The following is a 19,289-nucleotide window of genomic DNA, read 5'->3' as shown; positions in this document are numbered from 1 at the left end:
CTTGAATATATGGATTTAAAAGGGTACCACACGTGATATTAAGCATATCCCCACAAATGAACTTCAGGCTTTGAAGATGGAGTAGATATATTTTCCCAGTTCCCTCCACTGAGTACAACTAAAACCTTGGACATTAAATATGAAACAAACGTAAGAAGACTCTGAAAGGTGGTGAGAAGGCAAAGCAACTAGGGAACTCACGACCCAGGGAACAACACAGTGGTGAGCTCCCTGGCTTTTCTTTTTGCCTTGTATATCCCCAAGGCCAGCAATCTCCAAATGCCAACCAGCTCAGACTAAAAAAGCCTCAGAAAAAGCCTCCTCCCTCTAACAGAAAAAAAAACAGTGCAGCCTGGCAAGACAGAAAACTTTTAGACAATAACAACTCTACCCAAAAACTACAGAAAAAAGCTGTGGTCCCACTCCCTCCCATGACGACAAAGGTCAAATGAAGAACCTAGTCTGCCTTTACTAGGTGGTAGTGAGGTTCCTCAACCATCCTTGATAGAGTGAGGTAAAATAGGGAGCCAGAACTTTCACCCCTTCCGGAGGTAGTAAGTCCCCTCCACCGTGTCAGTGGAGAATATGTAGGAAGAATAGGAGGCACTCCTATCCTTCTTAGTGGAAGCCTGGTGGGCAACCCTGTTTCTCATGCTCACCCAACATCCTCCCCTTGGGTGTCAGCAGAGGCCAAGTGGGGAATTTGGATTTCTACATACATCTGGCGGTAATGGAGAGGTGCCCTCCTTTTCTCTACCAGAGTGCTATCAAAGGAAACCATCACAAATTTAGTATCCTTAATAGTTATAGGACTAGTCAAATCATGTATTTCATATTAACTGAGCTGTGGTCATTGTGATTTTAAAGAGTAAGTTCATATATTAATGCATATATGTGGAATCTAGAAAAATGGTACAGATGAACCTATTTGCAGGGCAGGCATAGAGATGCAGACGAAGAGAACGGACATGTGGACACAGTGGGGCAAGAGGAGGGTGGGACGAATCAGGAGATTGGGGCTGACATATATACACTACCATGTGTAAAATAGATAGCTAGTGGGAAACTGCTGTATAGCATAGGGAGCTCAGCTTGGTGCTCTGTGATGACCTAGAGGGGTGGGATGGGAGGGGGGTGGGAGGGAGATCCAAGAGGGAGGGGATATATGTATACATAAAGCTGATTCACTTCATTGTACAGCAGAAACTAATACAACATTGTAAAGCAACTATACTCCAGTAAAAAAGAGAGTAAGTTCATTTCATCTAAGGTGTAAAATTCTTGATATTATTCCCTTATTATCCTTTTGATGTCTGCAGTGATTTCATTTCTAAATATTGGTAATTTGTGACTTCTTTTTTTCTTTGTCGAGCTCGCTAGACATTTGTCAATTTCATCTTTTTGAAGAACCAGTTTTGTTTAACTGATTTTTCCTACTGTTTTTCTGTTTTCAATTTCACTGATTTCTGTTCTTATTTTTATTATTCACTTCCTTCACTATATCTTCCTTTTCTTTTTCTAGCCTCTAGTGGAGGGGAGAACCTTAGATTATCGATCTGAGACTTTTCCAATGTATGTATTTAATGCTACAAATTTCCCTCTCTTCACTGCTTTAACTGTTTCACACATTTCGATATATCGTATTTTCATCTCATATCAATTCAACACATTTTAGTTTACCATATTTCATTATGTCTCTTGAGACTTCCTTTTTGACAAATGTATTATTTACAAGTACCACTTTCTGCAACTGATTCGATAAACATTTCAGCTCCAACTTTGCATGCTGAGAACACTTAAACATAATTTTAAAACTCCCCAAAAAGAGATCTCCATGCCTTGATAGTTTCACTGGAGAACTCAACCAAATGTTTAAAGAAGAATTAACACAAATTCTACACAATCTCTTCCAGAAATTAGAAGAGATTTGTATTATAAAGCTAGTATTCTCTGATACTGATACTAGACAAAGACAGTGAGACTCATCAAGAAAAAAAGAAAGAGGGCTCAAATCAATAAAATTAGAAATGAAAAAGGACAAGTTACAACGGACATAGAAATAAAAGGATCATGAGAGATTACTACAAGCAGCTATATGCCAATAAAATGGACAACCTAGAAGAAATGGACAAATTCTTAGAAAGGTACAATTTCCCAAGACTGAATCAGGAAGAAATAGAAAATATGAACAGACCAATCACAAGTACTGAAATTGAAACTGTGATTTAAAAAACTCCCAACAAACAAAAGTCCAAGACCAGATGGCTTCACAGGTGAATTCTATCAAACATTTAGACTTCTCTAAAGTTAACACTTTAGAGACTTCTCTTAGTTAACACCTATCCTTTTGAAACTATTCCAGAAAATGGCAGAGGAAGGAACACTCCCAAACTCATTCTATAAGGCCACCATCACCCTGATACCAAAACTAGACAAAGACAGTGAAAAAAAAAAAACCTCCGCAAAACTGCAGACCAATATCCCTCACGAATATAGATGCAATAATTTTTAACAAACTATTAGCAAATAGAAATCAGTAATAAGTAAAAAGAAGTACACCATGATCAAGTGGGGTTGATTCCAGAGACCAAAGGTTTGTTCAGTATTAGAAAATCAATCCATTTAATCCACCATATCGACAAGCCATATTAACAAGAAAATTACATGAACATATCAATCAGTACAAAAAAATTTATATAACATTCTTAACATGACAATATTACAGAAAATGGAGAGCAAATTAGTGGTTATCAGAGGGTTAAGATGAGCCGAAGTACAAGGAGAGTGGGCAGGAGTTGGGTGTGGCCATAAAAAGGCAACATGAGAAATTATTCTCATTAAATATTCTCTATATTGATTGCACTGATATAAATATGGTGGTTGTAACACTGCACTGCAGTCTTATGAGATGTTCCCATTGGAGGGAACTAGATAAAGGGAGCACAGGAGTTCCCTATATTATTTCTTATATATGCACGTGACTCTATAACTATCTCAAAATAAAAAGTTTAATTAAAAAGATTTACCACAGAAGACATGCCTTTCTTAGATATTTTACCACATAATTGTCTAAACATAATTTTGTGGCTGAAAGTTTCTACTTCAGGCACCCAAAGTATGCATACTGAGTGTTCACTGTGTCTCTATCACTCTTCTAGGCCTGTATATTGATTGACTGATTCATTCATTCTTTAATAATATATTTATTGAGTATCACTGTACGCCAGATGCATTCCTGGGCACTGAAAATAAGGGTGAACTGCACAAAGGAAAATCCCTGTTCTCATGGAGCATGCACTGTAATGAGGACAGATCCACAGATAATGATACCTATAACAGAGAAAAGTAAAGCAAGAAAGAGGCATAGAAAATTCTAGCTGGGAGGAGTTTTAATCATAAATAAGTTAGATCCTCTTTGAAGAGGTGATATTTGAGGCTAAATTTCTTTTCAAAGATGAAAGAAGAGACACATACATTACTAGGGAAGAGAATGCTGGGTTGAAAAAGGACCTTACGGACCATTAAAATGACTGTGGATTTTATTCTTTATGATTTGGGAGATTCAGTAAATTGGTAATGAACAAATCCTTCTCCATCTGAAAAGATTACTGCAGGGTTTTAGGAAAACGACCAAAAAAAAAATAACTGTTTTCAGAGTCAATTTATGTTGCTTCCTACTCTAAATTTAGCAGAGTACCCTATTTTCCATAATATTGTATTCAAATTTCTGCTACAACTATACAAAGCAGAGTAAGGTCTACCTGAGTTATTCGATCTCACGTCCTATACTCTTTTCAATACAGCACCCTCTAGTCAGGCTTCCATCTCAGCCTTGACCCCTTATTACATTCCTTTGTACTACTATGTGTTTTCCCTTGCTGTGTCTTGGAATTTCTATTTACTCCCCTCTATCTATCTCACCATTTTTCATGAATAGCGATGGGGCCGCAGAGTGGCTTACCATAAGTGCTTTAGCATACCCATAATCTTCAGGTCTACCTAACCTCCGCCATCTAAGATTGCTCAAATAAAAAGAAGAATGTTCTTTGATATGTACAACTGACATTTTCTCATAGCATATTGAGGAACAACAAAAAGAATATTTAGTAAACTTAGCTATTTTATTGATCTATACCAGGTAAATGTAAGTAAATATTAGTATACCTGACTATGAAATTCAAGTTTCAAAACCATATCATCATCTTCTAATTAGGTTACTGACTCTAAACTTCTATAAAGCAATTCCAAAGCTATCAATAAGCAACATCCAGTTCCTATTCCACTTCTTCAATATGGCCTTCCATAAAAGATATTTCTCCTGAATTCCTATTTGATTCAATCTTCAATCCACACAACTGACATATTTATGTAGGTTTGTGTTTAATTGCTTTATATTTATTAGATACGTCTTTACAATAATGGTGGAGTTATTTGGACCTGCAGAGCCGAGTTCACCAATGCCATTTGGGATTCAAACTTGAGTCTTGAACCCCAAACACAAAGCCTGGACTCAGTAAGCATTACATGAGTATATACTGGTCAAATGTCCACCACACCACAAGTATAAAGGATACTTTTCACCTGATGTTCACTCTTAAGGAAAGTATTATATTTAGTAATTAAGTCTGTATGAAATATATTTTGTAAAGCATTTGAACTTCAATTAAAGTAGCAATGCTAATAGCTATTTCTCTCTGATCCATGACAGGCAACTATAATGGCTTTTGTGCTTTCTACAATTACTGACTGGTAAGTAGAAATGTGCCAATTCACTTGCTTAAGAACAAACAGGATCACACAATTTTCCTGCATGTCTGACTTCTCATCTCGACTGAGGAGAGCAAGGTCACTGGGATGCAGACAAAGGAAAAAGTAAACTTCTTTTGAATTAGCACATTAATTTGCAACCTTGAGAAAACTTTTACCATCCACATCCACTCTATTAAATGGTACTTAAGAATGGTCTAAATTCTTATAAATGGTATATCTTATTTTTTTAAAAAAGCTGGTAAATGGGAGTTAGATTTTGTCCTAATCACAGTTCGCCCAGTAATCTCTACACTGCTCACAGAGGCCCACAAAATAGGGATCCAAATAAAGTACGTAACAAATACATTTCTTAAATACTTCTTAGGGGAACGGCGGTCATGGCTTTGTAGAAGAGGCCTGAGAGTTTACATATATGCTATTAAACAGTACAGTTATTTGAAACAACCAAGTGTAGAAGGGGAAAAAAACAGGGATATTAAACACACTCCCATTCGGTGCTGATCCATTAAAATATCTGCAAGCTCAGTGGACTTCCAGTGGGTCCATCTAGGTGCCTAATACCTCCTACTGAACAAAAAGCTAATAAAGAAATCACTGCTGAAAATAACACCCCTAAAAACCACAACTGAGTATTTCACTTTCCTTCAATTAAGTTCTGGGCATCCAAGGGATATAGCTTATTTTCCTCTTTTGATTCTAAATTACTGAACTTGGAAGAGCTTTGAATAAATCCAAACTGTAAAATTATCTTCCAGGAAAAAAAAGACAAATTTTCAAACTCAATATTAAATCACCATATTTACTAAGATTTGAAAATAATAGGAGAAGTGCATGCATTTTGAACTAATTTGAGATTTTAAAAGTTAAGTCTTGTATGCACTTGAACTTGCTATAATATTTTTATTGGTACATATAATATACTTGGACAGAAAATGCTATTAAAATTACCAGGTTTGGGGGCCTTCATCTGTATTTGCCTTATTCTGACGTGTTTGACTGCGACAATGGAACCAGTTTAGACACTGAACACTAATCTCCTCATAAATTCAATCATCCATGATGCATGTTTAACTGTGCCCAATATGACCAAGTTTACACTGAGAAAAATACCCAATAATCCCTGGAAGGAATGTTAAGGTCAGACACTAGGCAGCAAGGGAGTGAGCCAAATTTGATTTCACTTCATGTCAGAAGTACAGAGTCAGTGACTCACAGCTGACTTTACACTGTGACTAATCTTAGACCACCATAAATTAGAAGTTTGCAACAGCTATAAAACTGCTTCCATTCTGAACAATGAATCTCCAGTTCTTACTAATGTCTTATCAACAAACAATTCATGTGAACCCAGATAAAAGCAAATTATTTACCTAGTAAAAATTGTAATCATAAATACAATTATATGCTAGATCTGAAAATTAATTTTAAAGATAAACAAATTATTTAAATATTTTTAAAGCAGCAGTTAATACTCATGTTTCATATGAATGACTCTCCTGAATTGAAAAAACTTACATTTGCCTGGGAGAAAATATCTATAATTTTGCCTGATGAAAGTGTGGAAATAATACATTGCAGTGGAGTAACACCCTTATGAAAAATTATGAATTTCATGAGAAAACAATTCATTTCTTTCTTTTACAAAAATCTGAGTGCCTAGAATGCCCAAGGCTCTTTGCTATGAACTGTGAGTAAAATAAAGACAAATAAGACATAGCCCCACAAGCAAAGAGTATACAGTGGAATAGAATGGTTCTCAAATTTCAGCACTGTCTCTCACCTCACATACCTTGTTTAAAGGAAGATTTGTGAGTTTTATTTTCCAAACTCTGATTCCACAGGTCTAGAGTAGGGCCTCGGGGATGTACCTTCTGATGCAGGGAGAGTCAGCAGTCCAAACTCTGAGCAACATTTGTCTTCAGTAGTAAGGGAGCACATAATACATGGTACAATATGCCTAATACCTTCCTAATTCATTGGTTTAGAATTCCTTCAGTCTCCATTCATGCGATCTTTTAATCCTGACTTAAAATCTAATTCAAATCCTTAAAGGATTTTTTTTTTAACAAAGACCTGTCCTTAAGTTCAGGTGGCCCTACATCAAGTGTATATACTTTGATTATGCATCTCTGTTCTACTAATTAAACTTCTGCTTCATTCCTGTGACTGAGCAGTCACCTTGAGTACCAGTGGAATCAATAATAATGAGTCCTCTGCCTTGTTCTCTGAGTTCTGAACCTCTCATTTATCTCAGAATTACTGTCCTGTCTTTCGTTGCCAGTTCTCTAGGACTCAGCTCCCGTCCAATGATCAAGACCATTTCACCTGGTACTAGACCACCCTGATGCAGACCACCTGCCTGCATTTGAACATATTTCCTTCTCTCAGACTCTGTATAGCAATGATCTGCTGCCCACCCACTGAGGAAACACCTGCTACCCCTTTCTGGACCTCTCTGACACTGTTTGCCTGTCCTCACTGCTACACATCACCTGCCATCAAAATTCCTGGGTAATCTAGTCCAGTAATTCAGAAAATTTACAGAGAATCATCAGAGAGATGCTTAAAACTATAGATTCTTGGGCTTCATCTCTTGAGGCTATGATTCAGCCAAACCTAGGGTGAAGTCTAGGAATCTGTAGTTTTAATGCTTAGCATGTCATTGAAGACTTAAACACACACACATACACACACACACACCCACTTAAGCTGGGCTTTTAAGAACTAATACAATTTTGTGTGACGTAGAAAGGGAGTAGGACAATCTGATGGTGAAAAGTATTGAGTAAGTTTAAAGAAGAGAATCTAATCAATTATTAGCCCATAGCAGGTGCTTAATAAATGTCTTTTGAAATGAATACATGAAATCTAATGTGTGAATAAATAAAGTTTGGCTTCAGTTATATGAAGAGATGCAGTGCAGGAACAAAAGAATGAAAAGCTAGACAGAAGTCAAATCTAACTGGTGATGAATTCTGGGTATATTTTGTACACGATGAGAATAGGTAAAACATTTGGAGTATTCTGGGCCATCTCTTATACATAGTACCTTTCATTACCACCTCTATGCTTCAGATACCTATATATCCATGTCTGCTTCTCACCCCTCAGGTAATAAAATTCAACAGCCAACACATAAATGCTCTAAATTGTATGTTAGAGCCAATTCAATCAAAATAAGTGGGTGGAAAGATGGTACTGACAGGCAGGCTGAATGAGAATCCCCAAAGGGGATTACTACAGGAAGCAACAAGTCTGATATAAAATGGGGGCAGTCAAGTTGAAGAAGGGGCAAATTGCAGAGCCATGGTGGAGACTGAATTGATAAGCTCTGATTATATGTAGGAGAGATGGGAGGAAGAATCACATAAGAAAATGAGGCTTGATCCCCAACTGATTATAAAGAACAGGTATAGAAAAGTGAGGAAGAGAAGGAGAATTCATGTTACACAAATTCCATTTTGAACATGTTTAGGGTTGATATACCAACCAGGTCCTCAGCTGCAATTTTCTAACAATTTGTGTGGCTGTTGGTGTGTGTCTGTGTATTCAAGAGACAGAGAAAGAAGATAAAATGCAGGAGAAAGTAGACTAAATTGATGGAGTTATGTTCTAGAGGAAACACGAGTTTGAAACAAAAATGAGCAGTTAGATTCCTGAAAAGAGAAAGGCAATGACATTCCCAAGGGAGGCTACCTTGAGAGCATAAATAAAGGTATCAGTAAATTTTGAAGGAAGGCAAATCAATTCTCTTTGATGCTATTAGTAAAATGAATAATAACATCAAAGATGGATCATAGTGGGGGTAGACCATGTTCAGAGTAAGAGCAGAATTTTCCTATGGAAAACTGATTAAGTGTAAACAGGGATGTAGATTGTGGAGCAACTGGGAGAGCTAAAGAATAGCTGAACAAGATAGAACCATTTACATTTTCTCCAGCACTATTCATCAGCCAGCATCTAGTGAAAACAAACAGTGGGGTCCTTTCAGAGTTGGGAATCTCCTGGAAGATGAGTTACAGTGACACGCCTTGCGATGTAAGGAGCAAGAGATAGTTGTTGTTGCAACGCGTCCATTCCAGATGAATAGGTAAGACACTAAAGTCTCAAGAAATGTTGCCTTGAAAGGATGAGGAGAAAAAGATGCTGAAATCAGAGAAGGTACACCACGTCTTGAAGTTCTGTGGTTTATAGCCTCAAAGATAGAAAAGTAGAGTAAAATTGGGTGATGCTGATTTCAAAAGGAGGAAAGGGTTAAAAGATATTTCAAAGATAAGGATCGAGAGGTGCCAGAAGTAAACAATTATGTCAATACCTACAGTCCCCAGTAGGGAGGACCTCCAGGGAAGTGGTGTTATTGGGAAGGAGTCAGGTTTTCATTTATATGAAGAGGTACAATATTAGAGAAGGTAGAAGATGAAAGAGATTATGACTTAGGGTGGATCACTGTTAGGGAAAGTAAGAGTCTTCCTCTTTAAAGACTAGAGCTTAGTGACCTAGATATTTTTATTCCAATAATACAAAAGATGAAGGCTGGTATAAAGAGAAGGAAGTAGATGAAAGGAGTCTGACACTGCAACTTTGGAATTCAGGGAAGCATCAAGAATGCCATAAATCAATTAAAAAAAGATATATATGTGTGTGTGTGTATGTGTGTATATATATGTTACATATTCATTCCCTATTTTAAATTACAATACAGCATAGTTCAGTAAGTTTGGTGTTTGTATAATAAGAAATAGATACTTGTAAAAACACAATGAAGCAGATTTTCTCTTTTTTCCTCCTTTCAGCCTCCCAGTGCTATGGAGGTGGTTCAATGGACCACACAGCTGGCCCTCAGGTAACATGTGGGATAAAAAATGTATATGTTATATTTTTTAATATTTCTTTTAAAGGTTTAGACAAATGTGCTATAAAGATTACAAAGGTTATTGACAAACGTAGGACACAGTCCAGGAACAGTTTTGTGTTTCAGGTTAGTTCTTTCAGGTAGATTACATGCTTCAGATCAGTTACCTGTTTCACATTAGTTACCTGTTTCGGGTAGCGTGCTGATGTTGCATGCACTTTCATCACCTTCACCAGCTGAGGTTGAAGCTCTTATTTTAAAGACATACGAGGTATTGGCGAGAAGTTTCATGAAAGTATACATGTGATCTTGGGGAGAGATTTTTGTAGCATTCCTTTCAACTGTTATCATATAATGTGTAATTATTCCATTTGCCTTTTTGGGTGGATCCCACTTCACTAAAGCTGACTGCCAGCTAGTTGCCATACACTGTATGTTCTGTACAACATCTGGAACTTAAGAGATAAGCAAATGCCCAAAGTTAAAATTTATACACATGTAGTAGATAAATGATTTCATTATGCGATTGCTAGATAAAGTCATGTTTAGGAGTAGAGACAGAATAAAAATTTAACATATCAACCTTTCAATGTGTGCTCAAAAAATTCTTAACATGGGCTGAATCAAATGGCAGTTGGCCCATTTTCTATGTTACCATATTAATCCTTACAATACTGAATCCATCACTGAATATTCTCCTAGGCCCAAGCAGCAATCACATCCTCAAATCCTCAGTAGCAACTATGTAGCCAGCCTCAAGCTCAGGCAGTGGTTGAAGCCTGCCCTCTTTACCTCTTAATGGGAAGGAGCAGTCTTAGCCATACTTTATGATGGAGCTTTTTAATGCAAAACGTAGATGTAGGTGCCTCACTGAACTGGGTACTTCTCAGGGAAATGTCTGATTATATAGTGTCCCCTAATGTAAGCATAGCTCTTTTTGTCACACTAAAAAGAGGAAGCTATAAAGAAAATTTGCATAGAGTCAATTTGTGGATTACAAACAGCAAGCAGTGAAAAGAAACAACTTGTCATTGTGCAAAACATAGTTATTTACAGAATATTCAAGTAATCTTTGACTTGCCTACAGTTCTCTCCTATGGTGTAAATTTCTATCTTTACAAACGCTTCTCCCTCTGTAAGATAAAGGCATCAAAACTAAAGGAGAATAACTTGGGGGGGTGGCATTTAAAATGAAAGAAAAGACAATTCCTAGGCTGATCCAGGGCTCTGGCAGCTAAATATGGTTAATTATTTGCTTTCTTATTTTCAAAAACATATACTAATACCAATAAATGAAAAAGAGACAGTTGATAATTTACTTAAGTTTAGATTATAAACCTGGATTTTGTGAACATCTATTTCACTGACTCTCCAAACTTAAAAACAATTAATTAGCCAGCTGATAACACTTCAAGTTCAGAATTTTATTTAACCAATCAGGGCATAGGATTTTGTGGAATTATTTTATTTTGCTGGTAAAAAAAATTTTGTTGGTTTACATAATACTGTCTACAAGATTAGCCTTGATTTTTAGCAATCTAATATGTGTGTAAATAGTTAAAATGTTTTCTTCTTTACAGGTTTAGCCTTTTTCTGTAGTATCACTCAGTTATGATATGCATTTCCTACAGTCACGTCCAGTTTGCACTAGAGGTCAGACGCTGATGTTCTAGTTCAGTTTCTTCACTAATTCTCTCAGCCCTTTTCATCTAATCTGCCTGAATCATGGCTTCTTCATCTGAAGTATGGAAACAGGGGCAACCGTAATGTTTTTTTTAGTATTTGTGTGTCCAGCACTAATAGGTGCTTCATATGGGTCTTTTCAAATATTTTTCCCAACAACCTTCTGGGTGGCTACTGCTAATGTGTGTTTCTTTTCAGTTAAAGATACAAAGGCTCAGAGGAGGCACGTGCCTTTGCCAGGGTTATACAACTAGCAAGTCGCAGAACTTGGATTCCAATCCAGACACTGACTGCAGAGCATGAACTCTTATCCACTATAAATACTACTTACTTAGCCTGTCTTATAGGCATGCCATGAAAATAGTATCAGGTATTCATAAATTAATGTAAAATGGTTAATTTATCAGTGAGTGGTCTCCAATTTCAATTTAGAGATTCACTAAAACAAAAAGAAATGCACCCAGAGGTACAGGGAAGAAATGACTAGAGCAGGATCTTGTGCTTATTCAATAATCATTGACCAAAAAAAAAAAAAGAGTGAGTAAGAGTTGCCTTTAAAAATATGGTCCAGGGCTTCCCTGGTGGCGCAGTGGTTGAGAGTCCGCCTGCCGATGCAGGGGACACGGGTTCGTGCCCCGGTCCGGGAAGATCCCACATGCCGCGGAGCGGCTAGGCCCGTGAGCCATGGCCGCTGAGCCTGCGCGTCCGGAGCCTGTGCTCCGCAACGGGAGAAGCCACAGCAGTGAGAGGTCTGTGTACCGCGCAAAAAAAAAAAAAAAAAAAAAAAAAAAAAAAAAAATATATGGTCCAGTTGAGAGAAGGAAAAGTATTAAATCATTAAATCAGTTATAAATTAAAACTATTCAGTACACAGTTGAGTTATGACATGTAGGTGATGCACAGGTAAGTTGTTTAATTAGAGCGATGGTATTTCAGTCTTCACAGTCCCCTCCACATGTCACAAATGGACTACGGGAAAGTAAAAGCTTACATACTGACTAGTGCTCTTCAAATGTCACAACACATCTTCTTTAAAAAATTACAGATTTTTTTTCATGAAAATATAAATCAACCTATTAAAAGTGATTAATGGTTCATTTCTCCTTTTTTTCCCAGCTGTCTCAGATGGTACTAAGAAGTAGGTAATTTTTACATATATCTAGAAGCCTACTTTGTTCCTAAAGTAGTCTTTTATTTCAGCTTCCTCAGTTCAAAGTGAAAACACATGTGTAAATATGTATCTATTTGATTGCAAACAAGACAACCCAGCCTATCCTTAAAGCACTGAAATTCAGCTTCCCTTTGAATGAACAATTAAATATTGATAGTCAAATAAACTGAGAAAGGAAAGAGAAAAGTGTTAAAATACAAAATCAAACATTTTAGGATCCAAAATCCATATCTAACCTGATTCTTGGGTTGTGAATTTTACTACATTACTAAATTGATTGCCATTTCCAACTTTAGTAAAGGCAGATATGCTGATAGAATAGGTGCTGATGGGTTCCAGTCCAACAAGTTTGGCTTCAGTTTGCAAACCTGAAATATTCTGAAAAGCAGAAATAAAATTCTTTGTCACAATGCATCATCAAAAAACTTATTTATAACTGGAAAAAATATTTAATACATCAAAATTATGTCTTCTGTGTTTAACCTATGATTTAGTAAGCACAGGTATTTTTTATTAAAAATTTTAAAATTAAGCATTTTTTGTGTGTGCCCCAGGGTGTGCTCAGCTGATAAAGCGAGGATGAACTGGATACCCTCTCAGCACTGAAGAATCTCATAACTGCCATTTGTTTTTAAAGCTGAAGTGTTTTGTTTTCATTTTGTCTCCCTGATTTTTACTTGGAATTACATACTGATTACTTCCTTAAAATTTGCTAAAATTGAAGTCCTCAATTGAAATCCAACTTAAGAGCAGTCAGTGGTACTTGATTTTTCTTGAATTCATCTAAATTCAATTTTTAATTCTCAGTAGCATTTTGTGTAAATTAATTTATTCATCAGCTATTGTATGGTAGGCACTGGGAATACAGCAGTGAATGAAACAGAACCTCTGCTCCTATGAAGCTTAAACTATGAGTTTTCCCAGACAACTCCTAAATTTCTAATTTTATGCAATCTCTTAGGAAAATGAAAAAAAAGAATGAAACAGTTATCACAGTTGTTCAAAAGAGGATATTATTTCTCATAGAAAATTTTACCATCAAATATAAAGCCTTCATTCAAGGGCACTTAAGATTGATAGTTACCCTATGGAAAAAGAAGACAATCTCCTATGTGGTATAATTTTAAGAATACTGCATTATATCTAATCCAAAATATAAACTACTTTCACTTATATATTAAACATTTCAGTGGCAGAAATTTAGCAAGAATACTAATGCTCAGGGCACTCACGGTTTGAATCATATTTTAAATTAATCTCTTGCAAGTCATTGACATACTTTATGAACTCACTGTATTACGCTGTTTCCTTTCATTCTTCCACAATTACTATTTACCAAGCACACTGTTAGATAACCAGGGGATTATAAAGATATATAAGACATGGTCCCTGTCATCAAGGAATTGTTATATTAATTAGAGAAATCTACCAACAACTGCATTCTAAGAAGAAATTAAACACAAGCAGGTAAATTTTGACTTGGGTTAGGAAGGGTGAGTAAGTACCCAGAGAAATGACTGAACTCAGGAGATTATAATAAAAAGTGTGAGTAGCTTATTGGATAGTGGACAGACTGACAAAGTAAGTTGTAAGATGGAGACATGAGTAAGGAATATTTCCAAACATAACAGGACTTTTTTACTGAATAAAAAATTTCTTTCAGTATGTGTGAGTGACCTGAGTTACCAGCAGACCTGGGTCTTATTTATCTCCAAATGGATTAAACTGGATTGACTGAGATGGCAGGAACATTTGAAGTGGTTCTGGAATTATTATGCCTCCAGGAACTCACATATAATCTGAAAGAATAGAAAAGAAAAGAAAAGAAACTAATAGTTGGGACATAGAGGTAGCTGAAAACATAGAAAGGATAACAGGACAACACACTCAAAGAGAAAGCCACACAAAGGAAGGAAAGCAGGTAAAGAAAACTAGATGTTGAGAAAGGAAAAAAGATGGCATGAGGATACATTTAAAGGAATTTGAAAGAAAATAAGGCTATGAAAATTCATGGAAGGCAAAATAGATGTAAAAAGGAATAACTAAAAGTAGTAGATTTTAAAAGAAAACTACTCCTTCCACCCCAAAAAGGATATATTTAATACTTTATGGTATAAAGATTATATCTTTGCTACTAGTGAAATTTCAATGGTGGCATTTCTATTGAGAAAACAGATGCCTAAAACTCTTAGAATATAACCTACCCTCATATTCAGGTAGAGGAGTACTGTCATTTCAGGCTTAGTGCTATGACAATGCTGAATGGAATTTGTTCTTTTTTTTTAAACCATATACAAAAACAATAGCTACCGTGTTTATCATATGCTGGGGATTGTTCTAAATGCTTTATATAGATTTTCCCTTACAATCTTCACTTTTTAGTGGATGTATCTTTACAGCTCCCATTTTGCACTTGAGGAAACTGAGTCATAAGAATTTAAGCAACTGCCCTAAGGCAGAATAATAAGTCTCAAAGTCAGGCTTCTAACCAGAAAATTTGATGCCAGAGTCCTTAATTCATGACTGTGCTAACGGTGTTGATGGTAGAGATCTCTGTTCTGAGGAAAAGATCACACATACACATCCACACTTCAATATACATACATGTTTATCCTAGGAATGATCACATTCCTAGGATAATAAAGATTATTATCTTTAAAATATAGAAATATAGAAAATGATTCCTTTTCCCCATTTGATACCTATTTACCAGTGATCCATACAGACAAAGCACATTAAAAAAAAAAGGAAAATGTTAAGATTAGACTAGAAATAGATACTAGAGGGCTAGAGACTCAGCACCATTAATGAAATTTCACACTGCTGGGAAACAGATTCCACATTTATGAAGAAATACAATTTGAATTCTACTCAGCCTATCAGATTTTAGAGTAATATCTTGATTTCCAAAAAGAAAATCATTATTCCTTATGACATAAACTTACGCACTGCTTCTGATTTTTACTATTCACCTTTTAAGCTACACATGCTATAAAAATGATTTACCATCAGTAATAAATTATAATGCATATAATATTGGGGACAATGTTTATGCAAAGTTTTTGCACTCTCCTTGCTGCAACTAAAGAGCATTCCAGTACTTCATTTGCCTTTGGAAAAAAAATAAGAACACTTTCTCAAATAAATGCTAGTTAATTACAACATATTTTGGCAATTAAATGCTAGAAATCATATAGGTATATTTGAGACCCTTTGTTACATCAGTTCTTTGGGTATTTTTCATTGATTCTGAAACCTAAAAATGGAGGAGTGAAAGGGCATTTAGCATTGAAACTAATTAGCATTGAAAGAAAAAGAATAATGATATATTTTAAAAGACCAATTAGTGTGGGATTACATGCTATCTGGAAAGGTTAACAGAAGTCCAGTATAAACACTTTTCTGAACAGGTTAAAAACATTCATTTGGTACTTCTTTTAACAACAAATACAATAGTCCCCCCTTATTCACAGTTTCATTTTCCACGGTTTCAGTTACCCACAGTCAACCATGGTCCCAAGATATTAGATGGAAAATTCCAGAAATAAACAATTCATAAGTTTTAAATTGTGAGCTGGTCTGAGCTGCATGATGAAATCTTGAGTTGTCCTGCTCCATCTTGCCCAGGGTATCAATCAACCCTTTGTCCAGCATTTCCCACCCATTAGTCAGTAGCCTTTTTGGTTATCAGATCGACTGTCAGATAGTGCAGTGCTTTTGTTCAAGTCACCCTTATTTTACTTAGTAATGGCCCCAAAGTGCAAGAGTAGTGATGCTGGCAATTCAGAGATGCCAAAGAGAAGCCATAAAGTGTTTCTTTTAAGTGAAAAGATGAAAAATGTTCTCAATAAGGAAAGAAAAAGTAATCGTATGCTGAGGCTGCTAAGATCTTCGGTAAAAATGACATTTCTGTGACATTCTATGAAATTGGGAAGAAGGGGAAAAAATGTACAAGTTTTGCTGTTGTACCTCAAACTGTGAAAGTTATTGCCATAGTATGTGATAAGTGCTTAGTTAAGATAGAAAAGGCATTAAATTTGTACAAGAAGATGTTTTGAGAGAGAGAGAGAGAGGGACCACATTCATATAACTCTCATTACAGTTTGTTATAATTTTTCTATTTTGTTATTAGTTATTAGTTACAGTTGTTAATCTCTTACTGTGCCTTATTTATAAATTAAACTTTAGAAATTAAACTTTACGTATAAGAAAAAAACACAGTACATATCGGTTCAGTACTATTCATGGTTTCAGGCATCCACTGGGGGTCTTGGAATGTATCCCCTGTGGGTAAGGGGGATGAATGTAGAAATATATTACCCTTAAGACAATAACAGCTTTTAAATAGTCTGAAAAATTTTACTCTATACTTTCCAGCATTAACAAAATGGTGCAATTACTTCCTAACTTATAGCTATCTAGAAGTTACAAATTCTAAGTAAAACGCTATATGAAGTACTCCACTTCCATATTTGACAAACGTTTGCTGTGTTTTCTGCAAGCATCCTTAAGGTGTAGGAAACCAAAAAGATTTTTTAAAAAGATGGTCCTTGTGTTAATTAAAGCAGTCCATTTTCCCCCTGCATGTCAATACTTTAATTGACTTTCTAAATTTTTGAAATAAATATACAGTGTTATCATCAACCTACCTTATAAAATATAGTATCAGTTTCATGCTCATGAATTTTTAAACTATATACTTTAACAATACCGCCTGGAACAGGACTCGGGCTCCATTTCAGCCATACAAGGTCTGAAGTGTAGTTGACTAAAGTCAAATTTTGAGGAGGTGCTAAAGGCACTGCAGGAAAACACATTATAAAACTTATATTCATAACATTTTTTAGCAGAAAAATATCATCGTGACTCTAGCTTCTTGAAGACACTAGTTAAGAAAGACTTATAAACTGATATTTTAATTTCAGAAATAAAGAGCATAAGTAATCATGCTTTTGTACTTGGAACTCAGTAGTTCCAAAGTAGCTTTAAACAGAACACCCTGTTCTGAAGATCAAATTAAAAAAAAAATGTTCAGCAAAGCAGATGAATAGTTGTCAGGCTGTTACAAATAGACAATCAAATATCCTTTCATTTTCCATGCTGTTCCTTAAAAAGAGAGAGCAAGTGCTGCAACAGTGAAATCATTGGAAGAAATATGGATTCTGGCTTACCTGACTCATCTGTGTAAAAGAAAAGAACACTGGAAGGACCCAGTCCTTTTATAGTTCTTGCAGCAGCAAAAAAACTATATAATGTAAATGGTGAAAGCTCGTCCAGTATTAGATAGTTATCAGAAGTAACAAAAGAATAATTCTCACTTGGTCCTTGTAAAATTAAATCATAACTTATTATTGCACCATTTGGTTTTACTGGGGGATCCCATGATAAGAGAACTGAGGTAGAGGAAAGGTTTTTAAAAGTGTTGATTATTGGTGAAGTTTCTGGGACTATAAAAGAAAAAAAGAATATTAAGTGAAACAAAAGTGATTAGCATCAAGAAGAAGAGGCTTTAATAATAATGGGACTTAATTTTTATCAACAGGTAATTATTTTAATTTTAAGAAACTTAGAGCTTACTGTGTTTATTGAAAGGCTAATTACTTAAGAACAAACAGAATCTATGTAGTGATAAGAATAATGTTTTCTATCAGAAAGCAATATAAATAAGAGAACACCGACAATCTGCTTAATAGGCAATAAAAGGGTCCAGCCTACCATCTTCTTCAGTTTTGATGTGTAGTTGGGCAGTATAGGTATCAGAGAATCCCTTTTCTGTTGATGGAGTGATTTTTAATATATAATCAGTATATTTTTCCAGATTATCAAAATACATGCTTCTGTCATATGTAACTAGAGGTGGTCTCACGTGGCGAGGAGTTTGCTGTGAGCTCAGAGAAACATAGTAGAAGACTAGACCGTTTGGTTGAGACGGAGGGCCCCAGCTTACATTTATTGCAGTTGACGAAATGGACTTGTAAGTCAGGTTTCCAACAACTCCTTCAGGTACTATGACAGGTAATGTGCAAAATATAAAAATCATCAGTCACCCTAAATAAAATATAAGTAAATTCACAAACCGGAGGATAATTGTTGAAATGGCAACTACTACATCACCTGCTCTTACATTATTTAAATCCACATGTGGTAACATCATCTACTACAGAATATCTTCTAAATAATTATATTAAAATCATTCAAAATAAACCCTGTCATCTTTAATATGTGTGAGAACTGTTTTATGCAATATTTTCTTGGCTTTTCCTTCCTACAAGATGGTGATTATGAGTCTGTATATGAGATTATGAGTATGTGATGGAAATTATGTGTATGAGATTAGGAGTATGCACACATGTATGTGTGCATGTATACTCAGATATTTAAATATTTTGATAATGTATATTATCTAAACAATATTTTTAGTTTCTTTCTTCTAAAGATTATCCTTATTGTACATATGAAGTCATCCAGGGCCTCTCACTGGGAACAGTGCACAGTAAGTGTTTATTATTCATGGTGCTATAATAATAACTGATAAAACGTTATAGGTTGGTGAAAATCTTGGGAGAGATCTGCATTTAAAGAATTCCTGAAATGATATTGGCCACAAATTGCACTAAACATTTTTGCTAAAGACTCCCCAAACTTGTATTTCCACATATCATTATCTACTCTGCTGATCAATGAGTAAACAATTTAAAAGATTGTTCCAACAACAGGGAGAACATTCATTCTTCATACTTAAAGTATCTGTCAAATTTATAATCTTCAAATAATAAACAGAATTCTACTCTCAGCAGAAATTTAGGTCAGTAT

At 35.5% G+C, this 19,289-nt stretch overlaps 1 protein-coding gene across 2 annotated transcripts in view; it reads right to left on the bottom strand.

The window, feature by feature from the left end:
- Positions 1-19,289, bottom strand: part of PTPRQ (protein tyrosine phosphatase receptor type Q) — a gene marked incomplete at its 5' end in the record, with an annotated part of 251,914 nt that overhangs the window by 108,833 nt on the left and 123,792 nt on the right. For both annotated transcript variants that reach the window (XM_082665174.1, XM_082665173.1), the window contains 5 exons: positions 9,808-10,077; positions 12,713-12,854; positions 17,126-17,277; positions 17,648-17,923; positions 18,192-18,482. In XM_082665174.1, the coding sequence (XP_082521300.1) occupies positions 9,808-10,077; positions 12,713-12,854; positions 17,126-17,277; positions 17,648-17,923; positions 18,192-18,482 (1,131 nt within the window). The remainder of the gene's footprint in view (positions 1-9,807; positions 10,078-12,712; positions 12,855-17,125; positions 17,278-17,647; positions 17,924-18,191; positions 18,483-19,289) is intronic.

Source organism: Grampus griseus (assembly GCF_964374135.1).
Source record: "Grampus griseus genome assembly, chromosome: 11".
Classification (NCBI taxonomy): Eukaryota; Metazoa; Chordata; class Mammalia; order Artiodactyla; family Delphinidae; genus Grampus; species Grampus griseus.
This window is presented reverse-complemented; position numbering and strand designations above follow the sequence as displayed.